This window comes from Sebastes umbrosus, chromosome 14 (assembly GCF_015220745.1).
Source record: "Sebastes umbrosus isolate fSebUmb1 chromosome 14, fSebUmb1.pri, whole genome shotgun sequence".
In the NCBI taxonomy this organism is placed as follows: domain Eukaryota; kingdom Metazoa; phylum Chordata; class Actinopteri; order Perciformes; family Sebastidae; genus Sebastes; species Sebastes umbrosus.
The window spans coordinates 31,468,519-31,493,181 of NC_051282.1; the positions used below are offsets into that span (position 1 = coordinate 31,468,519).

The 24,663-nt window shown below is 37.8% G+C and overlaps 1 protein-coding gene and 8 gene segments (V, D, J or C); 1 reads left to right on the plus strand and 8 right to left on the minus strand.

Moving 5' to 3' along the window:
* Positions 1-531: 531 nt before the first annotated feature.
* On the minus strand, positions 532-16,340 carry LOC119501386. The segment is given in 3 exon segments: positions 532-947; positions 1,034-1,084; positions 16,331-16,340. Coding segments are annotated over 2 exon segments (465 nt in total).
* LOC119502159 lies at positions 1,764-2,313 on the minus strand. The segment is given in 2 exon segments: positions 1,764-2,092; positions 2,189-2,313. Coding segments are annotated over 2 exon segments (363 nt in total).
* Positions 3,296-3,868, minus strand: LOC119502129. The segment is given in 2 exon segments: positions 3,296-3,635; positions 3,724-3,868. Coding segments are annotated over 2 exon segments (369 nt in total).
* Positions 4,674-5,254, minus strand: LOC119502145. The segment is given in 2 exon segments: positions 4,674-5,030; positions 5,117-5,254. Coding segments are annotated over 2 exon segments (366 nt in total).
* LOC119502168 lies at positions 6,813-7,323 on the minus strand. The segment is given in 2 exon segments: positions 6,813-7,091; positions 7,179-7,323. Coding segments are annotated over 2 exon segments (306 nt in total).
* Positions 7,741-8,466, minus strand: LOC119501388. The segment is given in 2 exon segments: positions 7,741-8,117; positions 8,210-8,466. Coding segments are annotated over 2 exon segments (516 nt in total).
* On the minus strand, positions 10,010-10,675 carry LOC119502126. The segment is given in 2 exon segments: positions 10,010-10,427; positions 10,524-10,675. Coding segments are annotated over 2 exon segments (414 nt in total).
* LOC119502128 lies at positions 12,013-12,560 on the minus strand. The segment is given in 2 exon segments: positions 12,013-12,350; positions 12,438-12,560. Coding segments are annotated over 2 exon segments (369 nt in total).
* A 716-nt stretch (positions 16,341-17,056) lies between the features above and the next one.
* On the plus strand, positions 17,057-22,911 carry cabp5b (calcium binding protein 5b). Its single transcript, XM_037792988.1, has 6 exons — positions 17,057-17,259; positions 19,086-19,116; positions 19,239-19,382; positions 20,836-20,945; positions 21,106-21,253; positions 22,516-22,911. Exons 1-6 carry the CDS (start codon positions 17,209-17,211, stop codon positions 22,542-22,544), a joined length of 513 nt encoding a protein of 170 aa, XP_037648916.1. The 5' UTR covers positions 17,057-17,208; the 3' UTR covers positions 22,545-22,911.
* Positions 22,912-24,663: the final 1,752 nt, after the last annotated feature.

The following is a 24,663-nucleotide window of genomic DNA, read 5'->3' on the forward strand; positions in this document are numbered from 1 at the left end:
CATGTTTTAATTCATGTAAAATATCCATGTTGTTGTTCTAATAATACACAAATGTTATAACATGTTCAGTCATCTCACACATTAACATACAAGTTTAAATCTTTTTTCTTATCAAGACTTCAAGGCTCTTCTTTCCTCATCAGTCACTTTGAGCATAATGTGCAGCACGTGAGAACATTTACAATAATATAAATAATCTATAGTTTTATTCTGATCACCAACATCTATGATAATTGCTTTATTATCATCTCACCACGTTACACTCTGAACCGATGTTTTGAACATGTTTTTGATTGTGGACATTTCACCTCTCTAATTCTGCTCTGATCCAGCCGAGCTCGCTGTCTGATCAGATGTTTTTCAGCTTCTTTCTCTTTTCAAACTGATTTCATGTCATTTATGGGTTGTACATGTGAATATGACATTGGTAATTTAGTATTATATATAACGCTCTGACAGTTGAAGGGACTCTGTCTGTAACTGTGAGGGATGTAACATCATTAAAATACATAGAAATGTAATGAGGATATGTCAGCGTGTTTTAGCAGGTGGTGAGAGAACCCAGATGTTATTAAGATCACTGCAGTTTGTTGTCTGTGGAGGTTTTAGTGCAGCTGCTCCACTGTCTTCAGTCACTGTGTGTCGAGCACAGAAGTAAACAGCAGAATCTTGTGCTGTCAGGCTCTTGACCTCGAGGTACTGAGTGCTGCTGGGCACATCTTGAGTAAAACTGAAACGGCTTTGAAAGGAGCTGGCATAGCTCGGAGTGTTTGTATTTGTGTTTATCCTCCCGATCCACTCCAGAGCTTCTCCTGGTCTCTGTCGTATCCAGTTAATAGCATTGCTTGTCATGGTATAACCAGACGTGATACAGGACATCTTCACTGTCTCTCCAGGTCTTTTCACCTCAGAGGGAGACTGGTCCAGTTTGATCTCACTCCAGACTCCTGTAAGGTAAGACATCGTCATCATTCACACTTATATCTACATCACAAGTTAGATATTTACAGAATCAGTTAATTCATTTTCTCACCATGAATAGCAACTACAAATAATAAACTCCAGGTAATTGTTTTTTCCATTTCTGGGATAAACGCTCTAGTTCAGAGCTTTCTGATCTGAGTGTTTCAGAAATATATAAAACTGTTCCAGAGTTCTGCCACCAGTTGCTGATGGTGTGTTTATAAGAGAGGAAGAGTTTGCATAGACCTCCCTCTGCAGGTTTAAAAAGGGAACATGTGACACAGATACATTTCCATAAGTAGAGTATCTCTACAACAGCTGTAAAATATTAAAAACACTAATATTCATGGACTGATGGAAAATAATGGGAAATAACAATGACACAATGACGATCTTTAACTGGTGGTGGAGCAGTTTAGAGGTATTTTCACCTCGGCCACAATACAAATCAGACATTTACATCCTGTTTGTGAAAATAGAGAGCAACTGTTTACGTTATAGTTACATTATCAGGTGTTATTTTCCATCCAGTTGCATGGAAACAGGAAAATTGTTGTCCCCATGTTTTCTAGTCATCTAAATACACAACAATAAAAGGATGAAATGGTGTCATCTTGTACTGAGGGGAAATCAAGCTTCTCTGAGTCTCTTCTACACTGATGTCGGCTGCAGTGGAAGTCAAATGAGACTTAAACATTAATGTTTATCAGCTCATCAGAGAGTGTCTTTATTAATGTTCACATCTAGTGTGTGTGTGGTTGAGTCTGGCTGGTTGCTGAGTATTTGTGCAGGTCTGTTGGTGGTTTGTATCACTGTGGAGTAACACGTACACAGTAATACACAGCTGTGTCCTCAGGCTGCACGTTCTGTCCTGTTAATGTCACCGAGCTGGTAGAAGTGTGAGTGTGGTAAAGGAACTTGTTCTTCAGAGCATTATTTTGAGAAAAGTCTCCTCCACCCCACCGATGTAAAATCCAGTCCATTGGTTTTCCTTCACACTGTCTGATCCAAACGGTTGCATAGCTGTTATCAGTCAGAGAATAACCAGAGACCTGACAGGTGATGGTCAAAGACTGTCCAGGCTGCACAACCATTGAGTCTGGCTGGATGAGATCAATACTGTTCACACCTGTGGAAACACAAATCAACATTATCTCCATCATTCATCTGACTATTCAGTGTTTCTAATGTGTTTATTAGTGTGAATCCAGTGAAAGCTCCTCATAGGATCCAGCTGCCAGCAGCAGTATCAGAGCTCCAGAGAACATGGTTGATGTTGAAGCTGAGCTGATGGAGCTCTTCTGTCTCTCACTGACACTCACTCACTTCTTTAGAAGTCACCTTCATTTGCATATTGTTGAATCATCTTTTAATGTCATTTGAATCAGCTGAAGGTGTAAACATTGTGTCTTCTCTAGTGACCAGAGAGGAATCAGTTTCTATTTAAAGAACATATTTTTATGATTAGATCTTATATGGACTTAAATGTCACCATCTAGATGGTTAATTTAGTAAACTTGTAGCGCTGCTTTGATTTGATTTAATGTAAAGATATGTTTTAAAACTCTGGAAGTTAGTGAGTTAATGTCTAAAAACAGAATATTGTAAAGTTTTCATCACAATAAGGTCGTCTTCTTATAAATGCAGGCGTTGCTGTGAGTCACGATAAACTGTCCCAACCATAGACTGAATATAAGAAGTGAACGTAGTCACCATGACGTCACCCATTGGTTAGTGGACTACGGTTTTAAAGCCTCGAGTTCGACATTTTCGCCGTCACCATCTTGGTTTCTGGCTGTCACCTTCTTCACTTCTTTATGAGGCAACACAAAAGGAGGCTGATTTACATACTGATGATATCAGCTGACTAAAGTTTATCCAAATGAACTAATAACTCAGCTTTTAACTTTTATTGCTTAAATGTATTGTATTATGTGTGAGCTATGTAAATAATTTCAAACAGTTATCAGATTCATGATTCACCTCACTCTCCACATCTGTTAGACAGTTTAAACACAACAGTAATTATTTAATGACTATATTATTATACGTTCTTAAAGATGAAAAACGTTCTAAATAAAGTATTAACCTCCATACATGATATAGGTAGGAGTCAAATAAATTCACTTTGTAAAGAATAAAGTTAAATGCTGTTATCAGTAATGTGAAGTTTTCAGCAGTATGCATGGTGCTACGACAAAGATGTATTTATTATTTAAAAATATATATATGAAGTAAACTATATCATGTAAAACAGCATTTAAATAATAAATATTAAAATTTCATGCTTTTCCTCAACCAGTCCAGTCAGAATGAGTCCTGTAGGATTTTGTACAGCTGCTCAACCAACTCCAGTCACTGTGGGTCTCGAGCACAATAATAAACAGCAGAGTCTTCAGTCCTCAGACTGTTCATCTGCAGATACAGCTGCTGTCTGTTGTTGTCTCTGGAGATGGTGAACCGGCCCTGAACTGACTGAGAGTAGTAGATGCTGCTACCACTAGGACTACTGATAGCAGCGATCCACTCCAGTCCTTTTCCAGGAGCCTGTCTGATCCAGTGCATCCAGTGGCTACTGAATGTGAATCCAGAGGCTGTACAGGTCAGTCTGTGGGATTCTCCAGGTCTTTTAATCACTGGTTCAGATTCTGTCAGAGTCTGACCATCAACACCTGTCAAGATATAAAAAATACATCATGAGAAATATGTCAGTTACACAAATAAAAACTATGTCAACTCAACATCAGTGTAAATGTTGACCTGTCCAGCAGCAGATGGTTAAAAGCAGCAGTCCTGTCCTATAGTCCATCATGTTAAACTGTGTGTCCACTGTCCTCTGTCCTCCTCTCTGCAGTCAGATAAGTAGAGGTGGAAGACATCTGAGTTTTGCATTGACTCCTCCTCACAGGGAGGACTCAGCTGATCAGAGTTGGATCTCACTCTTTGTTTGGTGAAACTAGAATGAATGTTTACTGACCAGGACGTTTTGTACGTCTAAAACTGTTCTTACGTGTTTTAAATCTAATAACTGGGTTATCAACAGAACCACAACGATGTGTGTCATCTGATTGATTATATTTAAACCATCATCAACAATCAGTGAAGCAGTGGTGCAGCGTGGCATTGTGATAGATTAATGATGATTTCATGTCAGAAAAGTTGGTAAAAGATTATCATTATAGGAGGAGAACATTAATATCTAGTGTATTATTTTAGTAAAACTAATGGTGTCTTTCCTTCCCCGTCATGTCTTCCTGTATGGACGTTACTGGGATCAGTGTTAAAGCCAGTCCTTGTCTGCCCTCTAGAGGTTGAAAACAGCGATGGGAGCTACTTTAACATTCAAGACAAGTTACTCACTTGAGACAGAATTGTTGTTAATGATGTTTTACAGGACTAGAAGTTCATTAATTGTTCAACATTACAGCTCTGAACTTCTTTTATTGGCTTCAGATATTTAAAACAAAAGAAGCCTCATGAATTTTATCTTTGTTTGTGTACATTTCCTGTTCAGTATAGTGTTCAACACAAATACCTTCATCACTTGTTTCTGTCCAGTTTTCATTATTCTGCACCTTAATGATCTTCATGCATGTACTTATTGAGACATGTGGACCCAGTTTCACCACACTAATACAGAGAATTTAATCAACAGTATTACAAAAATAAAGTGATGCTGAGATAAAAGAGTGTTCCCAGTGGTGGTGGTAAATAGAGGAAGTAGTTTTTGTATGACTCTCCTATTATCGTCTCTCACTGTGTGTCTCTGGCACAGTAATACACTGCTGTGTCCTCGGTCTTCAGACTGTTCATCTGTAGATAGACTCTACTGCTGGAGTCATCTCTGGAGATGGTGAATCTCCCCTGGACTGACTGGGAGTAATATTTATAAGAACTGCTAGTTTGTACATAAGCGATCCACTCCAGCCTTTTTCCAGGAGCCTGTCTGACCCAGTTCATATGGTAGCTGCTGAGTGTGAATCCAGAGGCTGTACAGGTCAATGTGTGGGATTCTCCAGGTCTTTTAATCACTGGTTCAGATTCTGTCAGAGTCTGACCATCAACACCTGTCAAGATATAAAAAAACATCAAGTAAAATAAGCTGGTGACACAAATAAAAACTATGTCGATTAATTTCAGTGTAAATGTTGACCTGTCCAGCAGCAGATGGTTAAAAGCAGCAGTCCTGTCCTATAGTCCATCATGTTAAACTGTGTGTCCACTGTCCTCTGTCCTCCTCTCTGCAGTCAGATAAGTAGAGGTGGAAGACATCTGAGTTTTGCATTGACTCCTCCTCACAGGGAGGATACGACTAGATCAGACTTGATAAGGCTGTGAATGAGTCCTGTGATTGACTGGTGACCTGTCTATATACCTCACCTCTCGTCCTCTGTCACCTGGAATTGAATAAGCTAGTAGCTAACGGATGGATGGACTGATGGATGGAATGTGAAAGTTAATTTAACATTCATCTGTCCTCTGTGTTTAAGGCTTATCTGACATGTTTCAGCTGAATTAGTCTAAAGTGCTTTATATTAAGATCCCATATTTCCTTCAGAGAAGCAGAAATCCTGCTTGAGGTCTCCTCACTCCCTGTCAGTTCATCAACATCTTGAATCCTCTCTCAACATCACCTGTACTGCCCTCTCCTGGCTTCATTCATATCTCACAGACAGACACCAGTTCATCAGCATTAACTGCATCTTTACCACGGCTACTCAAGGCGTCCCTCAGGGCTTTGTGCTTGGTCCTCTCCTGTACACTCTCCCCCTCTATATCATCCGTCATCACGACCCCCACTTCAACTTCTACGCTGATGATGTCCACCTCTACATATATACTAAATCCGTCATCACAGTGACTCTCTCCACCCTGAGAATTGATATAAATGATCAATTATCCCTCCAAAATACCACATTAAGACACCAAGACCTTGAGGAACACCATATAAAAAGTCATGCTGTGATTTGGGATCAAAAACTTTTGACATTTGGAAGATGCAAGAATTGCATTTTTTCGGTGATTGGCTGGCGAGCACTTGTGTTGTGTAAACTGCTCAAAAAAACCCTTATTGTCAATCTAGTTAGGAAAGCCATCCATCCTCTGAATGCTTTAGGTCTCTAGTTTAATCCATCCATCCTCTGAATGCTCTAGGTCTCTAGTTTGATCCATCCATCCTCTGAATGCTCTAGGTCTCTAGTTTGATCCATCCATCCTCTGAATGCTCTAGGTCTCTAGTTTGTGGCTGTAAAGTTTCATGAGGCTGTGATTATCCTAGAGGTCACCACAGGTCATTTTATACAGTGAGATCGATGAAATGGCTCCTATGGGGACTAACATCATCACACATGAATACAGTTGGGATCATTGGATCCACAAGAGTCTCAGCTTTACAGTGATATATTCAAACACAACATTATGAATAGGAGACAATAACACATTTATACTGCATGTGATTATCATAAAGTGGGCATGTCTGTATTAAGTCAACCTTTGGAGCGTTAATTATTTCTTTTCCGACATGGTAGCATGACATGGTTGGTACCAATGGACTCTTTAGGTTTTTCTAGTTTCATCTGATATCTGTGTCTTCACTCTAACCCTATGACTGAACCTACTAGAGCCTCTGAAAGACAGTATAGTCAGTTGGGATCTCTGGCGGTCTCAGGGGGGTTTTAGGTCAGTTTCTGTCTTCAGTGTGACAGTGAGCTGGTGTTGAAATCATTAGTGGTCTGAGGGCTCCTCCTCTGGTGGCTTCATGTTACAAGTGTTTAGGCACTGAGGGGTTTTTGTTCAGGTCTACTGATGGTTTGTGTTGTTGTGGCTCTCTGGCCAGTAATACACAGCAGAGTCTTCAGTCCTCAGACTGTTCATCTACAGATACAGCTGCTGTCTGTTGTTGTCTCTGGAGATGGTGAACCGGCCCTGAACTGACTGAGAGGAGTATTTGCGATCACTGTCATATTCGATAATCGCGATCCACTCCAGTCCTTTTCCAGGAGCCTGTCTGATCCAGGCCATCCAGTAGCTACTAATGTCAACCCCAGAGGCTGTACAGGTCAGACTGTGGGATTCTCCAGGTCTTTTAATCACTGGTTCAGATTCTGTCAGAGTCTGACCATCAACACCTGTCAAGATATAAAAATACATCATGAGAAATATGTCAGTTACACAAATAAAAACTATGTCAACTCAACATCAGTGTAAATGTTGACCTGTCCAGCAGCAGATGGTTAAAAGCAGCAGTCCTGTCCTATAGTCCATCATGTTAAACTGTGTGTCCACTGTCCTCTGTCCTCCTCTCTGCAGTCAGATAAGTAGAGGTGGAAGACATCTGAGTTTTGCATTGACTCCTCCTCACAGGGAGGACTCAGCTGTTGTCAGATTTCATTGTTTTCCATAAACTAAGTAGTGGGAGCATGTAGAGGCCTGAGAAAGGACATGTGGGGAACTCCACATGTGATTTTGATCACTCAAATGTGTAATTGCTGAATGACACCAGTTGTTACCCAGTTCTACAGTCTGTTAGAGGATGTGAATGTGATTACTATTTCAAACAAAACTTAAAAGTCATGTTGTTATCTTTTACAAACCAACACAGAGGAAAGAAAACCACATTTAGACATCAACAGTCTCAATAAAACTGAGACTCAGTCAGTTATTCAGCATCACATTGTTGGTAAAAAACAAACAGGAAGTCAAACACCACAAAATCACCTGCAGCTCATCTAGTGGCGTTGTTATACTGCTCTTTACTGCCATCATATTTTAGGTCTCCTACTGCCCCCTGTTGGTCTTTGTAAGAATACATTCTTTAAGGTTTTTGTACAGCTTCTCTGGTAACTTTAACCAGTGTGTGTCTCTGGCACAGTAATACACAGCAGAGTCTTCAGGCTGCACGTTCTGTCCGTTTAGAGTCACTGTGTTGCTGGAAGAGTCTAAGTTGATACTGAACTTGTTCTTCAGTGAATCTTTGTATTGTGTGCTTGTACCAACTCTCATTCCGATCCACTCCAGTCCTTTCCCTGCAGGCTGTCTGATCCAAGCTGTGCTGTAGCTGCTAACAGAATAAGAGACCTGACAGGTGATGGTCAGACGTTGACCTGGCTGCACAGTCACAGAGGCTGGCTGAGTCAACGTTTCACCCTTCACACCTGTTAAAAAAACAAGATCATGTTTTTTTTATCACAAAAATATCAAGTTGTACTGTAAAAGAAGAAGTGTTGACAGATCCAGAGAGACTCACATCCAGCTGCCAACAGCAGCAGCAGAGCTCCAGAGAACATGGTTGATGTTGAAGCTGACGTGCTGTGAACTCCTCTGACAGCCTGATGTGATGTTTTATAGCTGAAGCTCACTGAGTTTGCATATATAGAATCAAACATATATGAAGCATCAATGTTGGTCTAACTGGAGCCAATAGAAGAGTCTGTTCACTGTTTTTATATCTGCAGAGTGAAAACATGCCTGGAAATCACCTCTGCTTCACATCTCATATTTTAATGTCATTACACGCTCACAAACATTTAGAAAAAGTCTCATTTTCAGAAATAAAACTACCGTTAACTTTGTTTTACTGTCAACTTTTAATACCTGATTGTATTATATTTACATTTATTAACTCCTAACTGCATTTATTCACACATTTTGAGTGATATATAATACATTTTACTGCACAATGCATTCTTTTACTTTAGGCACTTTAAGTATATTTTACTGCCTAGTGCATACTTTTACTTTAAATACTTAAAATATACTTAACTGCACAATGCATACTACTTTTACTTTAAGATCATTTTACTGCACAATGTATACTTTTACTTTAAATACTTTAAGTAAATTTTACTGCACAATGCATACTTTTACTTTAAATACTTTAAGTAAATTTTACTGCACAATGCATACTTTTACTTTAAGTACTTCAAATATACTTAACTGTACTATGCATATTTTTATTTTAAATACTTTAAGTATATTTTACTGCACAGTGCATACTTTTACTTTAAATATTGTAAGTTAAGTCCTCTCCTGTTCATCCTCTACACGATCCCCCTCTGTAATATCATCCATCATCATGACCCCCACTTCAACTTCTACGCTGATGATGTCCACCTCTACATATAGACTAAATCCCTCATCACGGCAACTCTCTCCATCCTGAGAATTGATAAAAATGATAAATAATCCCTTCAAAATACCACATTAAGACACCAAGACCTTGAGCAACACCATAAAAAAAGCCATGCTGTGATTTGGGATCAAAAACTTTTGACAATTGGGAGATTTCTGCAAGAATTGCATTTTTTTTGGCGATTGGCTGGCGAGCACTTGTGTTGTGTAAACTGCTCAGAAACCCCCTTATTGTCAATCTAGCTGGGAAAGCCATCCATCTTCTGAATGCTCTAGGTCACTAGTTTGATCCATCCATCCTCTGAATGCTCTAGGTCTCTAGTCTGATCCATCCATTCTCTGAATGTTCTAGGTCTATAGTTTGTGGCTGTAAAGTTTCATGAGGCTTTTATTATCTTAGAGGTCACCACAGGTCATATTATACAGTGAGGTCAAGTTTAAAAAAAAAAAGAAATGGTCTCACTACAATGAAATGTCTCCTATGGGGACTAACATCATCACACATGAATACAGTTGAGCTCATTGGATCCACAAGAGTCTCAGCTTTACAGTGATACCCACGTTATATAATTCAACACTGTTTAGGGACCCCAGTATGCAGAAATATTCAAACACACTTTTTTAGAATAGGAGACAATAACACATTTATACTGCATGTGATTATCATAAAGTGGGCATGTCTGTATTTAGCCCACCTTTGGAACGTTATTTATTTCCTTCTCGACATGGTAGCTTGACTTGGTTGGCACCACTGGATTCTGTAGGTTTTCTAGTTTCATCTGATATCTGTGTCTTCACTCTAACCCTAAAACTGAACCTACTAGAGCCTCTGAAAGACAGTAAAGTCAGTCGGGATCTCTGGCGGTCTCAGGGGGGTTTAGGTCTGTTTCTGTCTTCAGTGTGACAGTGAGCTGGTGTTGAAATCATTAGTGGTCTGAGGGCTCCTCCTCTGGTGGCTTCATGTTACAAGTGTTCAGGCACTGAGGGGTTTTTGTTCAGGTCTACTGATGGTTTGTGTTGTTGTGGCTCTCTGGCACAGTAATACACAGCAGAGTCTTCAGGCTGCACGTTCTGTCCGTTTAGAGTCACTGTTCCAGCAGAAGTGTCTCTGCTGTAGCTGAACTTGTTCTTCAGAGCATTATTTTGAACAAGGCCACTTGTTCCCCACTGATGTAAAATCCAGTCCATTGGTTTTCCTTCACACTGTCTGATCCAACCGGTTGCATAGCTGTTATCAGTCAGAGAATAACCAGAGACCTGACAGGTGATGGTCAAAGACTGTCCAGGCTGCACAACCATTGAGTCTGGCTGGATGAGATCAATACTGTTCACACCTGTGGAAACACAAATCAACATTATCTCCATCATTCATCTGACTATTCAGTGTTTCTAATGTGTTTATTAGTGTGAATCCAGTGAAAGCTCCTCACAGGATCCAGCTGCCAGCAGCAGTATCAGAGCTCCAGAGAACATGGTTGATGTTGAAGCTGAGCTGATGGAGCTCTTCTGTCTCTCACTGACACTCACTCACTTCTTTAGAAGTCACCTTCATTTGCATATTGTTCAATCATCTTTTAAATGTCATTTGAATCAGTTGAAGGTGTAAACAGTGTGTCTTCTCTAGTGACCAGAGAGAAATCAGTTTTTATTTAGAGTACATATTTTTATGAAAGACCTATATGGACTTAAATGTCACCTTCTAGATGGTTAATCTAGCAAAAGAGGAAAGAGGAGAGGTCACGCGTCATATCTTTGGGGTGCAACACATGCAAAGTAAAATCTGGTCTGCAGAAATTTAACCAATCGCAACGCAGGACTGCAGCTCCAGCTACACTGCGCATGTGTGATACCCCAAGACCCCAAAGACCACAAGACCCCAAAGACCCCAAAGACCCCAAGACCTGTGTCCTCCCGTGTCCCAGCCTCTTTCAATAGACCTTGGGCTCCTTATAGTGACAGACGAGAGAAACTTGACACTGACTGCCACCTAGTGATTTTATAAGAGGAACTGCAACATAATTCACTCCCATATGACCTACTTTATTTATTTTTCTTTATATATATATATACTTTATTTTTAGGTTGTTTTCATATATGCAATTTACAGTTCATAATTACAACAGTTTATAAACCAATTTTTAAGTAATTGAGCTTAGAAACAAACACAATAAGTATACAAGAGAAAACAACATCAGCATTCAAAATTGAAATAAAAAAAATAAAAAAATAGAATAAAAGAAAAAAAATAATAATAATACAAAAAGAAAAAAAAAGAAATAATAATAATAATAAATTAAATAAATAAATATGTTTATTAAGAAAATTGAATAAAAGGGGGGGGATTGCAGAGATATAGCAATATCTTTTACATGGGCCCACATATGTGTCCGCCTTCACATGTAAGGTCCATTCCAGGCACATGTAGATGTGCATGCGTGCTAACCCATGTGTACCTATGAAGCTATATTTTTCCATATTTGAAGCAAATAACAAAAGGGTGGAAAAAAACTAAACCCCCTGATTTTTGAAGTGGAAAAGTTTGATTCAAGAACTAAAAGTTACAGAAAAGGGAACTCACAAAATAAGGAATATGGAGGATGTTTTTGAAAAGAGATTCTGACAGAACGAAAAAATATAGTGACCTACTTTAGATGCCAAATAATATCTACATTAATGTGGCTGACATGTTTACATGTTGTTTTTCTTTTATTCTTGTCTTCGTCTGTTTTGTGAGGAAGTGATCAAACATTTATTTTATTTATATAGTAATTGTTGTTGGTTAATAATGATTTTTCTCTGGGACAGTTTTCATGATTTTAATTAAAAACTACAACAACAAAAGATAAAATAAAAAATAAAAATTGTATTCCTCCTTGTTGTCTATCAGTCCAGTCAGAATGAGTCCTGTAGGATTTTGTACAGCTGCTCAACCAACTCCAGTCACTGTGGGTCTCGAGCACAATAATAAACAGCAGAGTCTTCAGTCCTCAGACTGTTCATCTGCAGATACAGCTGCTGTCTGTTGTTGTCTCTGGAGATGGTGAACCGGCCCTGAACTGACTGGGAGTAGGATGTGCTGCTGCCACCACCACTACTGATATAAGCGATCCACTCCAGTCCTTTTCCAGGAGCCTGTCTGATCCAGCTCATATAGTAGCTGCTGAATGTGAATCCAGAGGCTGTACAGGTCAGTCTGTGGGATTCTCCAGGTCTTTTAATCACTGGTTCAGATTCTGTCAGAGTCTGACCATCAACACCTGTCAAGATATAAAAATACATCATGAGAAATATGTCAGTTACACAAATCAGAACTATGTCAACTCAACATCAGTGTAAATGTTGACCTGTCCAGCAGCAGATGGTTAAAAGCAGCAGTCCTGTCCTATAGTCCATCATGTTAAACTGTGTGTCCACTGTCCTCTGTCCTCCTCTCTGCAGTCAGATAAGTAGAGGAGGAAGACATCTGAGTTTTGCATTGACTCCTCCTCACAGGGAAGACTCAGCTGATCAGAGTTGGATCTCACTCTTTGTTTGGTGAAACTAGAATGAATGTTTACTCACCAGGACGTTTTATAAACCTATCAAGTGAATTCACAACATTAAGAATGTGTTTACTGCGACCGAAAAGTGATGCCGAGGGGTCTGACAAAGCATCAGCATGTGTGAGAACGTGTTTTTATTTGATTACTGTTTTTATGAATCTCTATGTTGTTGTTTTTAAGGAAATTCCTGCATTTTGTGTTTAATTTGTGTCCTTTCAATTATTATTTGGCTGTTTCTTCTTTTGAAATATAACAGGAAATGTTTCCCACCTGCCTCTCAAAATAACAGATGGGAATATTATTAACAGTATATTGTTGGTAGAAACCACAAAAAAAAGAGGAAGTCACAAACCAACAACCTCTGCTGGTGCTTTCACTTTGTGTGTTTGTCTCTCTGTATGTGCAGGTATGATGCTATGAAAATATTTTAGATTTAACATCTTTTGCTGCCCCCTGTTGGTGATTGTAGAAATAAGTTGGTGAGGTTTTTGTAAAGCCTCTCTGCTTACAATCAACAGTGTGTGTGTCTGGCACAGTAATACACAGCCGAGTCCTCTGGCTTTAGGTTGGACAGTCTCAGATACGTCATGCTGTTGCTATTATCTCTGGTGATTTCTGTACGTCCTTGCACATTGCTTGCATAAACTGTTTTACTTGCATCATAGTAAATAAGCCCCATCCATTCCAGAGCTTTCCCTTCAGGCTGCCTGATCCAGTGCATCCCACTTTGACTGAAATCAAATCCGGTTCCCCTGCAGGAGAGACTGAGGGCCTCCTCAGGCGTTTTCACTACTGAAGTGGAGGGAATGGACTCCAGAGCCTGGCCATTCAAACATGCCAAATAATCAGAAGTGAAAAAGAGACATGTGAGAAGGAGAGAGAGAGTAGTAAATGCTAGAGCATTAAATATATGCATATTTTTTTTGATTGGTATTTTAGCATGAAGCAACTTACAGGGCAGACAGAGCGCTGCCAGCAGAACAGACAGTTTGTCCATCATCTTGAGGCTGAAGAAGTGAACTAACACTAACCAAGAAGTCAGTGGGAGGACAGAGGTATACCCGCAGAAAACTCTGGATTTGCATTGGGATTTTACAAGGGAGGGGTCGTTTGGCTCTGATATTGTTCAAATACAAGATGTCAGAAATGATCCAGATGTTTGCAACAAGTGTGGTATGTCACGTGTACGTGCTTGCCGCGTGAGCAGCGCTGCCTCGCTGAACTGCTTCGTGTTTCACGCGTGAGGCGTCCACACCGGCAGCGTTTCTGCTGCTGTCAGCCCTTTCTTTCTACATTGAGTCTGCCTTTCATAATGTTCATTTCATTATAAATGTAATTTATATTTATTTTAGACAGAAAAAGGTTAAGAAGCATACATGTGTTCATTTGTAAATAATAGTAATAATCCACAATTAAAAACCCCGTACTTTATTCATTCATGGAGCCGTGCAAGTCACTGCATGTTCTACAACACTGTCCTGCAAATATTTCAGAATAAAAGCGTTGTGTTAACAAATTAAGGAATTTTGTCCACAGAAAAAAACCTGCTTGATGGCTTTTACTTTTGATACGGGAGCAGGAAGTGTTGATTCAACACAGCTGAAGCTGCCAAACACAGGAAGGACAGCTGGCAAAAGAAGAATTTGCCGATGTGTGAATGCGTTAATTAACAGATTTATTAATTTAACGGAACACTCAAAAGTCAGATATAGTCATCTAGATGGAGCAGTGTTATATAACTAGCTTTAAAAATAGTATGAATGAATAGATTACAGTAGTTTACATTATGATATTGATTATGTTGTGGCGTGTGTGACTATTTCAGCCTTCTTTCAGCTGCGTCCCCGTCTCCGGCGGTGTGAAACGGATTTGAGAGCAAGTAAAAAAATAAATATAAAACCATAATTCAAAGCGGTAAACGCCCGCAGCATACAGCCAGCTGTCCTTCCTGCATCTGTCAGTTTACACTGTGTTATTTTCAGTCTGGATTATGACTGTAACATCTTCATATTTGTGTAATATTATCATACGATCTGCTCAGCGAGCTCTGATTGGTCAGGAGCGGGGCTTTTATACGAGTTGATCTCTTATCTGGAACATAACGGAGCTCCGGAGCAGGTTAGCCGTTCAGCATTAGTTACCATGGTGATCTACCCCGGTAAGAAGTGATCCACCGTCGCAGGACTGAAAACCCCTTAAGGGTTAAACCCTGAAGTTACCTCGCTAACCCTAAATCCTGCTTCGTAGTACAGACATCTGGTTAGGTTTAGGAAAGAACAACATGGTTGGGCTCAAGATTACTACGTTTATACAGTGAAAAAGTTAACGTAACGCAGGACACAAACAGCGATCTCCTGGATGACAGCCCTGTGTTATTGGACCCATTTACTACGTCACCACCACAGCACTTTCCCTGAGCGTTTACTGTTGCTGCGGATGGGTTTACATTGTAGTTAATGGAACTCCCAGTGCGTCACATACCGGCGCTGAAGGGCGCCTTGTTTCAAATGCCGACGGCTGTCACAAAGCAGCTATTGGGAATGAGAAACGTGCCGGTATAACCAACACCTCTCAATAGAAATTAAACTAAAATGTCATCATGCCACTGCGTCATATGTGACAGAGTTTCTTTAAAAGAACAAAGCCAATCCAGCATTTCACTCTTTGAATATATTCCACACATATAATATATAATCCTTCCATAAGGATGATGTAACTGTGAGTGAAATGCTACTTTCATTAACCATTCTTTTACAAAAGAGCTCTGTATTTTGTATCTTTGTGTGTATATGAACAGGATCAATGCAGTTATGTAAAACGATATAAATATGATGATGATTTCATGGCATTATTTGGCAACCTGCTCATGATGTCAGATAATACTGATCCTGCTGGTACATACAGAAAAATATGTTGTTGTTGTGTAATCATATTAGTCATTTATTTCATTCGTGTGTTTCTCACGCAGCGCAACAAAACAATCCAGCTTCAGATGTTATCGCTGCGTGTAGACTGAGAATATCTTCTGGAGCCTCTAATTTTACCAGTGCTGCATATATGGTTATGTAATAGGCTGATGATGTCTATTCTCATATGAAGATACAGTCAACAAGCTTGTGCAAGTGATGCAAGTAATTTATTAAAAATCAAATAATTTGCATGCAGAGATAAATAATCCTTTTAATACTATATTTTCTTTTCTTTCATTTAGTGATGGAAAGCTAATTTACTCAACTAGCTCCACTGTTACAAAAGTTCTTGTTTATGACATTTCAATGCATTTATTCTTTATGAAAGAAGCTTAAAAACAAAACAGCAGTAATCAGGGTCTAAAATTAAGTTTTTGTCCTCATGTGTCACTGAACATTTCTACTAACCACACTATTATTTTGTCTGTAGAACATTTTAGAGTTGTTAACACTAAGATTGTGTATTGGCAAGAATCTGGCGATACGATATGTATCATGATACAGGGGTTATGATTCAATATATTGGTATTTACTGCAGTACTATAAGCAACGGATAGATAGATAGATAGATAGATAGATAGATACTTTATTGATCCCAAATTGAGAAATGATTGTGTAACAGCAGCAGGTTATCCAGGCAATGCACAGTAACAGTACATGTAATGTACATGTCAACACTAGAGGACTATACATTGAATGCAAAATATAAAGAATACTGGAATACACTTTAATAAACATACCTAACTACTATAACTATCATAAAAATAATCTAAATTATAAACATAGAATAACCCTCTATATACATTAGTAAAGTGTGCAAGATATACAGTATACCTTAGCAAAGTCATTAAAAGTGTCCGGTTTGCAGCCAAGGCGATATATTTTAGGAAAACTGCCCTTGTATAAAGAACACACCACCTTATGCATAAAATCTGAGTAAAAAAAAGTTACTTTTTTATGCGATCAGAATAGTGGGATCTGCATTTGTCACAGAGGATGTATATCTTTACAAATAAGATAACGTATTGACGGAGTTTATCTTTGCATACAAACTATTAATTAGAAATCAATACAAGGTTTTTGAGAATCGATTTGCAATACTCAATATTTTCTTCCACCCCTTGTAAACACAGTGGTAACAGATAGCAGAAATATGGATCATGTAACTTTAATCTCTGACTATTTTTAATCAAGGAATTGCTTTTAAAATAATATTTCTTAATATAAGGAAAATCTATCTGCCACGGTGGCAAGTGACTTGAAATGTGTACCTGCCAGAGCCAACATTTACCCTGTTGTATGTGGCAGGTGCTAATTTCATTCCCTGGCAGTAATGTTTGACTTTCTGCATGAAACTGTGTATATGCACATCAGCGTTAAGCCTATATCTTTCTTTTCTAGAGCAAAGCTGCAGAGATAATCCATATGAGACCTCATCCCTCCTCTCTGGCATACGCAGATCACTGCTGATCACGGTTTACTCACGGACACATGCTCGCACAGAAGAAACAGAAGCCATATAGCGACATAGCACCTTTTTTTTTTAAATAAAAAAGAAATTTCACAAATACAAGAAGCCGAGGATCTGGTGTCAGGCCGTCATCATGAGTATTAAACAAGCTTGCATCTTTCTCAGGGGAGGAACGAGGAGACAAGTAAGTTAAAATGGTTTTATGATTTTACAGTTTATGATTTAATGGTAGCTGTCTATAAGAGTTTTATAACGCTCAAATATATATTTATATAACATTATCTTTTTCATCGGTTTACCAGGAGCGTAAATCGTATTATCTGTTGATCATTTATTAAACAAATATTGTTTTTTTATTATTTTTTTATTATTCTTATATGTGCACTTAATTGTACATTTGTGTCATATTCTTCCCCAAATTGCTCTTAATGACATGATACAATGCACCAGCACCATCCACATTACAGTATGTTCTCGTATTATATTCACTGAAACTCCTGCTATTATTTTGCATCGGCTTTTAATTTTTGTGCCCCAGCAATATTGCTGTGCACATGAATTTACATTACATAATAACTCACTTTAATTCAGTTCTGAAACATGTTTGGTTTGAACTTCCATTTCTGATGCATTTGGAATCATTCTGTTTCAATATTGAAAAAAATATTCTGAATATCTGAGTAGCAATTTGCTTTTGCATCAGCGTCTGCATTTGCTTCTAACATCTGTAAATAAGTCATCTGTTAAATCCCTGTCTAAATCTTTTTTTTCTTTTAAATCTTGCAGTAACTTATCTGATTGATAAGCGATCATACAGTATGTACAGTATATTCATTTTGGGATAACATCAGCACAGGTTGTTTATACATTTCAATTACTGGTAAATGTAAGTGAGAAGTGCAGAATGCAACTTTTGTAAATATGTTTTAATTTTTACATTAAATATTAAGGTGCCCTCCCAGCTCTACTCCACAATGGGACTCTTCCTTTAAGCTTTTTTTTTGCCATAACACCATGGCTTTACAACACAAAAAATAGCTCTGACATCTGTTACGCAATATTACATGAATGTGTAGCTTAACTATTTGATTTAATAAAACTAAAAGAAATTGTGTAAAAGTCCCAACATATAATCAGTGACAATTATTCCCCCTTTTTATTCTAATTATCTGTCTTAAAAACACTTATATTTTGAATAAATGCAATGGGCAATTCAAATCTATGTACACACATTTACACATGCAAAAATCATCATAGACATCGGCGCTTTTACAATTTCAACAAGTGTGTTTAGCGTGTTCTCATTCCATAGAGACTTTATTTTGTCATACGCAATACATATCTAATGTATGGAACTAATAGGAGGTCATTGTCAATTCATGTGCACAGCGATATTACAGGGGCACAAAAATTAAAAGCCTATGCAAAATAATAAATATCTTAGCAGGAGTTCCAGTGAAAATAATAAATGTTCACCAGAGAACATACTGTAATGTGGATGTTGCTGTTGCTGCACTTTATGATGTTATTAAGAGCACTTTGGGGAAGAATATGTCACAGCTTTACAACACAAAAAAACTAGCTCTGACATCTGTTACGCAATATTACATGAATATGTAATTTAAGCCTGTGTTTTAATGAAACTGATAAAAAAAAAAAAATTGTGTAAAAGTCCCAACATATAATCAGCAACGATTATTCACCCTTTTTATTCTAATTTTCTGTCTTAAAAACACTCATATTTTGAATAAATGAAATTCACATATTTACACATGTAAAAATCATCGTTGACGTTGGCGCTATTACAATTTCAGCAAGTGTGTTTAGTGTGTTCTTATTCCATAGAGACTTTATTTTTCAATACTTATCTTATGTATGGAACTAATAGGAGGTCATTGCCTTGTCTTAATGTAGATAATGTGCATATGACAATAGTTGTACATTTTGTGGTAAACCTTGATGTATAAAACATACTAACATCATTTCATTGTTTTTTTTATTGTTTTGCAGACCAGAGCTCTTACAAACGATGAGATTGACGGTAACTTGCTGTTTTTTATGTGTTCAGATATACTTGTTAGAGTGCTGCATAATATTGTTCACCTTTTTTTAAATGTAAGTCACACACCATCTCATATTTGTATTTGTCTGTATGCTCTCTAGAGTTACGTGAAGCTTTTGTAGAGTTTGATAAAGACAAGGATGGTTTCATATCCTGTAAGGACTTGGGGAACCTGATGAGGACCATGGGTTACATGCCGACTGAGATGGAGCTCATAGAACTGAGTCAGAACATCAACATGAATTGTGAGTAATGTCAGCCGATTAGACTGTTGTCAGGCTATTAAGTAGGCATTATCTGTCGCTATAAGCCCCATAGATGTGGGTCAGTAGAGGCCTACTACACCCACTAGTAGGTTTTATCATCTATTCACAGTGGTGGTGGTGGAGGTCGTTGACAATGGATGGGACACAAAACACAACTTAACTAAATGTTGTTGTTTTTGCCTAAACCTAAAGAAGTTGTAGTTTTATTGCCTAAACTTTAAGAAGTTGTAATTTTGTGCCTAAAATTAAAGAAGTTGTAGTTTTGTTGCCTAAATCTAACGAAGTTGTAGTTTTGTAGCCTAAACCTAATGAAGTTGTAGTTTTGTAGCCTAAACCTAATGAAGTTGTAGTTTTGTTGCCTAAACTTAAAGATGTTGTAGTTTTGTTGCCTAAAATTAAGAAGTTGTAGTTTTGTTGCCTAAACCTAAAGAAGTTGTAGTTTTGTTGCCTAAACCTAAAGAAGTTGTAGTTTTGTTGCCATAATTAAAGAAGTTGTAGTTTTGTTGCCTAAACCTAAAGAAGTTGTAGTTTTGTTGCCTAAACCTAATGAAGTTGTAGTTTTTTTGCCTAAACTTAAAGAAGTTGCAGTTTTGTTGCCTAAAATTAAAGAAATGTAGTTTTGTTGCCTAAACCTAAAGAAGTTGTAGTTTTGTAGCATAAACCTAATGAAGTTGTAGTTTTATTGCCTAAACTTTAAGAAGTTGTAGTTTTGTTGCCTAAACTTAAAGAAGTTGTAGTTTTGTTGCCTAAGCCTAAAGAAGTTGTAGTTTTGTTGCCTAAACCTAAAGAAATTGTAGTTTTATTGCCTAAACCTAAAGAAATTGTAGTTTTATCAGTCAAATCGGGTTGCTAATGTCCTCTAATTTGTGAGTTAAAAGCAAAACAACTTGTCAAACTCCATCAATGCTTTATTACTGCTGGTCTTGACGGGCTGATGCTATTTTTTGCCGGTTTTGGAGAATTTTAAAAAATAACCTTGTTTTTCAAACATGTACCAGAACATGTGTTTTAAAACATAAGGTAAAACATCTCCAAGACTTTTTTTTTTTTTTTAAGTTTCAGGAAATGTGTCTTTCACGCTCTCCTTAACAATGGTCCCCTGAGACATATTTGCATGGCCTATTTCTATTTCGAAAGTAGCCAGCCAAGTGTTGGTAGGAACAATCCCATGTACAGTATATCGTCGGCTCACATACATTTTAGGGAAGGTAAAGGCCAGAGGAAGTGTGTTTTCCACGGTGACCACTGCAGCAGACTGAAATATAATGTGTGTAACAGACACTTAACTGCCAAAGAGAAATCTCTGCTACAGCGAGCTAAAAGCATGCACTTTTTTGGGATGGTGTTAAAGCACTCAAACGTTGCTTAAGCTGTGTTCTCTGGCTACTTCCTGCTTATACTCATATTAGTTACATCATTTGTTTTATCACAGTGGGGGGACGGGTGGACTTTGATGATTTCGTGCAACTGATGACGCCCAAGCTCCTGGCTGAAACTGCGGGGATGATCGGCTTGAAGGAACTCAAAGAAGCATTTCGAGAGGTGAGCTCAACATAGCTTCTCTCTCTCGTTCTGGTCGTTGGCACCCCGTGGTGGTTATTAAATGAACATACAAAAAGAAACCTGGCTAAATGTTATGTTTGGCAATATGAGTCCGAAATGGCCTTTTGTTTTGCCAATGTTTTGTTTACTTCTCCTTCAGTTTGATATAGATGGTGACGGCGCGATCACGTCTGACGAGCTGAGACATGCCATGATCAAGTTACTAGGAGAACAAACCAGCAAAAATGAAATTGAAGCGGTGGTCAAAGAAGCTGACAACAACGGAGACGGAACAGTTGACTTTGAAGGTACACAGAAACACACACAGACTGATTTTGACTTTTTTTTATTGCCTTATATTAACCTCTGTTGTCTAAATGTTCAGTTAGTTCAGTGGTTCTAGTGGTTTTAGTCGTGTTGTTAAATAAATGAATCGAAAAACGTCTGAAAGAGAGTAGCAGGGCTCTATTAGCTGGCTCATTGATATGGCACACTGGCACACCTAAAGGCGTCTCTGAGCCATGTTATTAGTTTCACCTGTGCCTTTTCTGCTATAACACAGTGGCTGTATTCTAAACCTCATACTATACTAGTAGTATAACCTCATACTATACTAGTAGTATAACCTCATACTATACTAGTAGTACAACCTCATACTATACTAGTAGTACAACCTCATACTATACTAGTAGTACAACCTCATACTATACTAGTAGTACGTACTGATTTGGCAAAAATGTAACATGAAGTATGCGAACAAAAGCAAAGTCTACAGTGTGCCAAAAATACCCAGATGTCGTACTGATTTGGAAAAAATCTCCAGTATGCATCGGACCAGTGTACCTTGCCTACTGTATCCCACAATGCAAAGCACTGGACCACTACAGGCTACGGTTACAACAACAACAGCAGCCAAAAACAGCCCGTTTTCTTTACATTTTTCGTAGCTATTTCATCACTAAATTCACTTCTGAACATTTTTGAGGCCAGAAATCAACTGTGTAGATTTTGAATATTGACAGTTTTACGATATTAGATGACGGATCAAACATTTGCTCCGACGTTTTCAGAGTTTAGAAGCTCCACAAACTGCCGTGACAGCTAGCTATAGCGCCTGCCGGGGTCGCTACCTCTCCAGCCAGCCTGGCGGTCACCCACCCAGCTCTCTAGAGAACGGTCTGTAGACGAGGGGCTTTTATTTCCTTGTTGACGGATAGTTTTGTTTAAATATCACAACTCTAATGTCCGTTATAAATTAACAGGAACCTGTGTTTATCTGCGTAGCTCGCTCGCCAGCCAGTAGTAGGCGGTTTCGAATACAGCCACAGTGTCTGCCATGAAAGAAATCTACTGTTAAAATACTTTGTTTTGATTGTTGTTCACACATACAGTAATCTCATTCATTGTTAAATCAACTTTATTATGTTGCCTGGTAGTTACTTAATATTTACATTCAATGCCAGAGCTGAAAGTAGTATGTAATAATGAGGAGTTGTACTAGTTGTTCTCATTTTGCTATAAACCTACTAAATAATTTAGCTAATCTGCATCTTGTCTGTTCTCTTTACAGAGTTTGTGAAAATGATGTCGCAGAAATGAAGAGAGCAGAATGAATGGATGACTTTGAATGAAGAGGATGCATTTGTATCTGATTCTACGCTGATGATAGCCTACTTGTTATGAATAGTTTTACATTATTTTTCCTGTTATTTAAGTAGTTTTGTTCTTTTTGTTAAAACTGATGGATGTAAAATTGTTAAAAATTTGAATGGTAGCTCTAGACAGCCACGCCCTTAAAGGGTAACTTTGGTATTTCTCAACCTGGATCCTATCCATAAGGCAGAGGGCTGTGGCTGCAGTATGGGGCAAGCTGGCACCGTCAATTACGTCCACTAAAAGAGTTTGTTTTTGCCACTGACAGGCTCAGATTGTTATTATCTTGTTCTTGATCTACAACTTGTTTAGGTTTAAGCAACAAAAACAGGTTTAAGCAACAAAAACAGGTTTAGGCAATAAAACTACAACTTCTTTAGGTTTAGGCAACAAAAACAGGTTTAGGCAATTAAACTAAAACTTCTTAAGGTTTGGGCAACAAAAACAGATTCAGTCAATAAAACTACAAATTCTTTAAGTTTAGGCAACAAAAACAGGTTTAGGCAATAAAACTACAATGTGCTTAGGTTTAGGCAACAAAACTTCAACCTGTTTAGGTTTAGGCAACAAAAACAGGTTTAGGCAATAAAACTACAACTTCTTTAGATTTAGGCAACAAAAACAGGTTTAGGCAATAAAACCACAACTTATTTAAGTTTAGGCAACAAAAACAGGTTTAGGCAATAAAACTACAACTTCTTGAGGTTTGGACAACAAAAACAGGTTTAGGCAATAAAACTATAACTTCCTAAAGTTTAGGGAACAAAAACAGATTTAGGCAACAAAACAGGTTTAGGAAACAAAAACAGGTTTACACAATAAAACTACAACTTCTTTAAGTTTAGGCAACAAAAACAGGTTTAGGCAACAAAACTACAACTTCTTTAAGTTTAGGCAACAAAAACGGGTTTAGGCAATAAAACTACAATTTCTTGAGGTTTGGGCAACAAAAATAGGTTTAGGAAATAAAACTACAACTTCTTGAGTTAAGGGCAACAAAAACAGGTTCAGGCAATAAAACTACAAGCTGTTCAGGTTTAGGCAACAAAACTAAAACTTCTTTAAGTTTAGGCAACAAAAACAGGTTTAGGCAATAAAATTACAACTTCTTGAGGTTGGGGCAACAAAAACAGGTTTAGGCAATAAAACTACAACTTCTTTAAGTTTAGGCAACAAAAACAGGTTACGGCAATAAAACTACCATTCTTTAAGTTTAGGCAACAAATACAGGTTAAGGCAATAAAACTACAATGTGTTTAGGTTTAGGCAACAAAAACAGGTTTAAGCAACAAAACTACAACTTCTTTAGGTTTAGGCAACAAAAACAGGTTTAGGCAATAAAACGACAACCTCTTTAGGTTTAGGCAACAAAAACAGGTTTAGGCAACAAAAACAGGTTTAGGCAATAAAACTACAACTTCTTTAGGTTTAGGCAAAAAAAAAAATTTCTGAATGACTGATTGCCAAAGATAATAATAATAATAGATTTATTTCCAAACCACTTTATTCATTTGGCATCTTTCACTGAAAATAATCCCTCTAAAGTTGTTATTAATGCTATTGCATAACAATAGCCCAACATGAAAATTGTTGAGTGGGACAATATCTATTAAATATGCTGGTTCATAATCTTTTGAGGCTGATCCTATAATGTCCAGATTGTCAGTGAAAAACATTGATATAGAATCAATGTAATGACATACAATTGCTTCATTGCTTCATGAACCTATGTGGTGACCAATGTTAATGCCAGATATAAAACATGTTATCTAACTGTAACTGGTGGGATTCCCTGATTAAATAAAGTTTAAATAAAATATAAATGTTAAAGATTTGCATACGCATTGATTTAAAAACATCGCAGTGACACAGTGTGATGAGTTGGTTACAGAGTTTTATTCCAAGACTTATTCATTCATCCTTTTATGCTAACCTTTGACAATAATAATCCATATCTGAGTCGTTGTATTATTTGCTTGTGATTTTGACAGTGACGTTTAGCTTCTATTTTTTTTTTTTCTTCAAATCCCACGCAGCTCATATAAATAATAAATGTCCAGTTGAA

Excerpts from the sequence above, each read along its gene's own strand:
- cabp5b (XM_037792988.1), top strand. The coding sequence starts at position 17,209 with ATGAGTATTAAACAAGCTTGCATCTTTCTCAGGGGAGGAACGAGGAGA. Across the intron at positions 17,260-19,085 it reads GGGGAGGAACGAGGAGACAA|ACCAGAGCTCTTACAAACGA; the intron begins GTAAGTTAAAAT and ends ATTGTTTTGCAG. Across the intron at positions 20,946-21,105 it reads TCAAAGAAGCATTTCGAGAG|TTTGATATAGATGGTGACGG; the intron begins GTGAGCTCAACA and ends CTTCTCCTTCAG.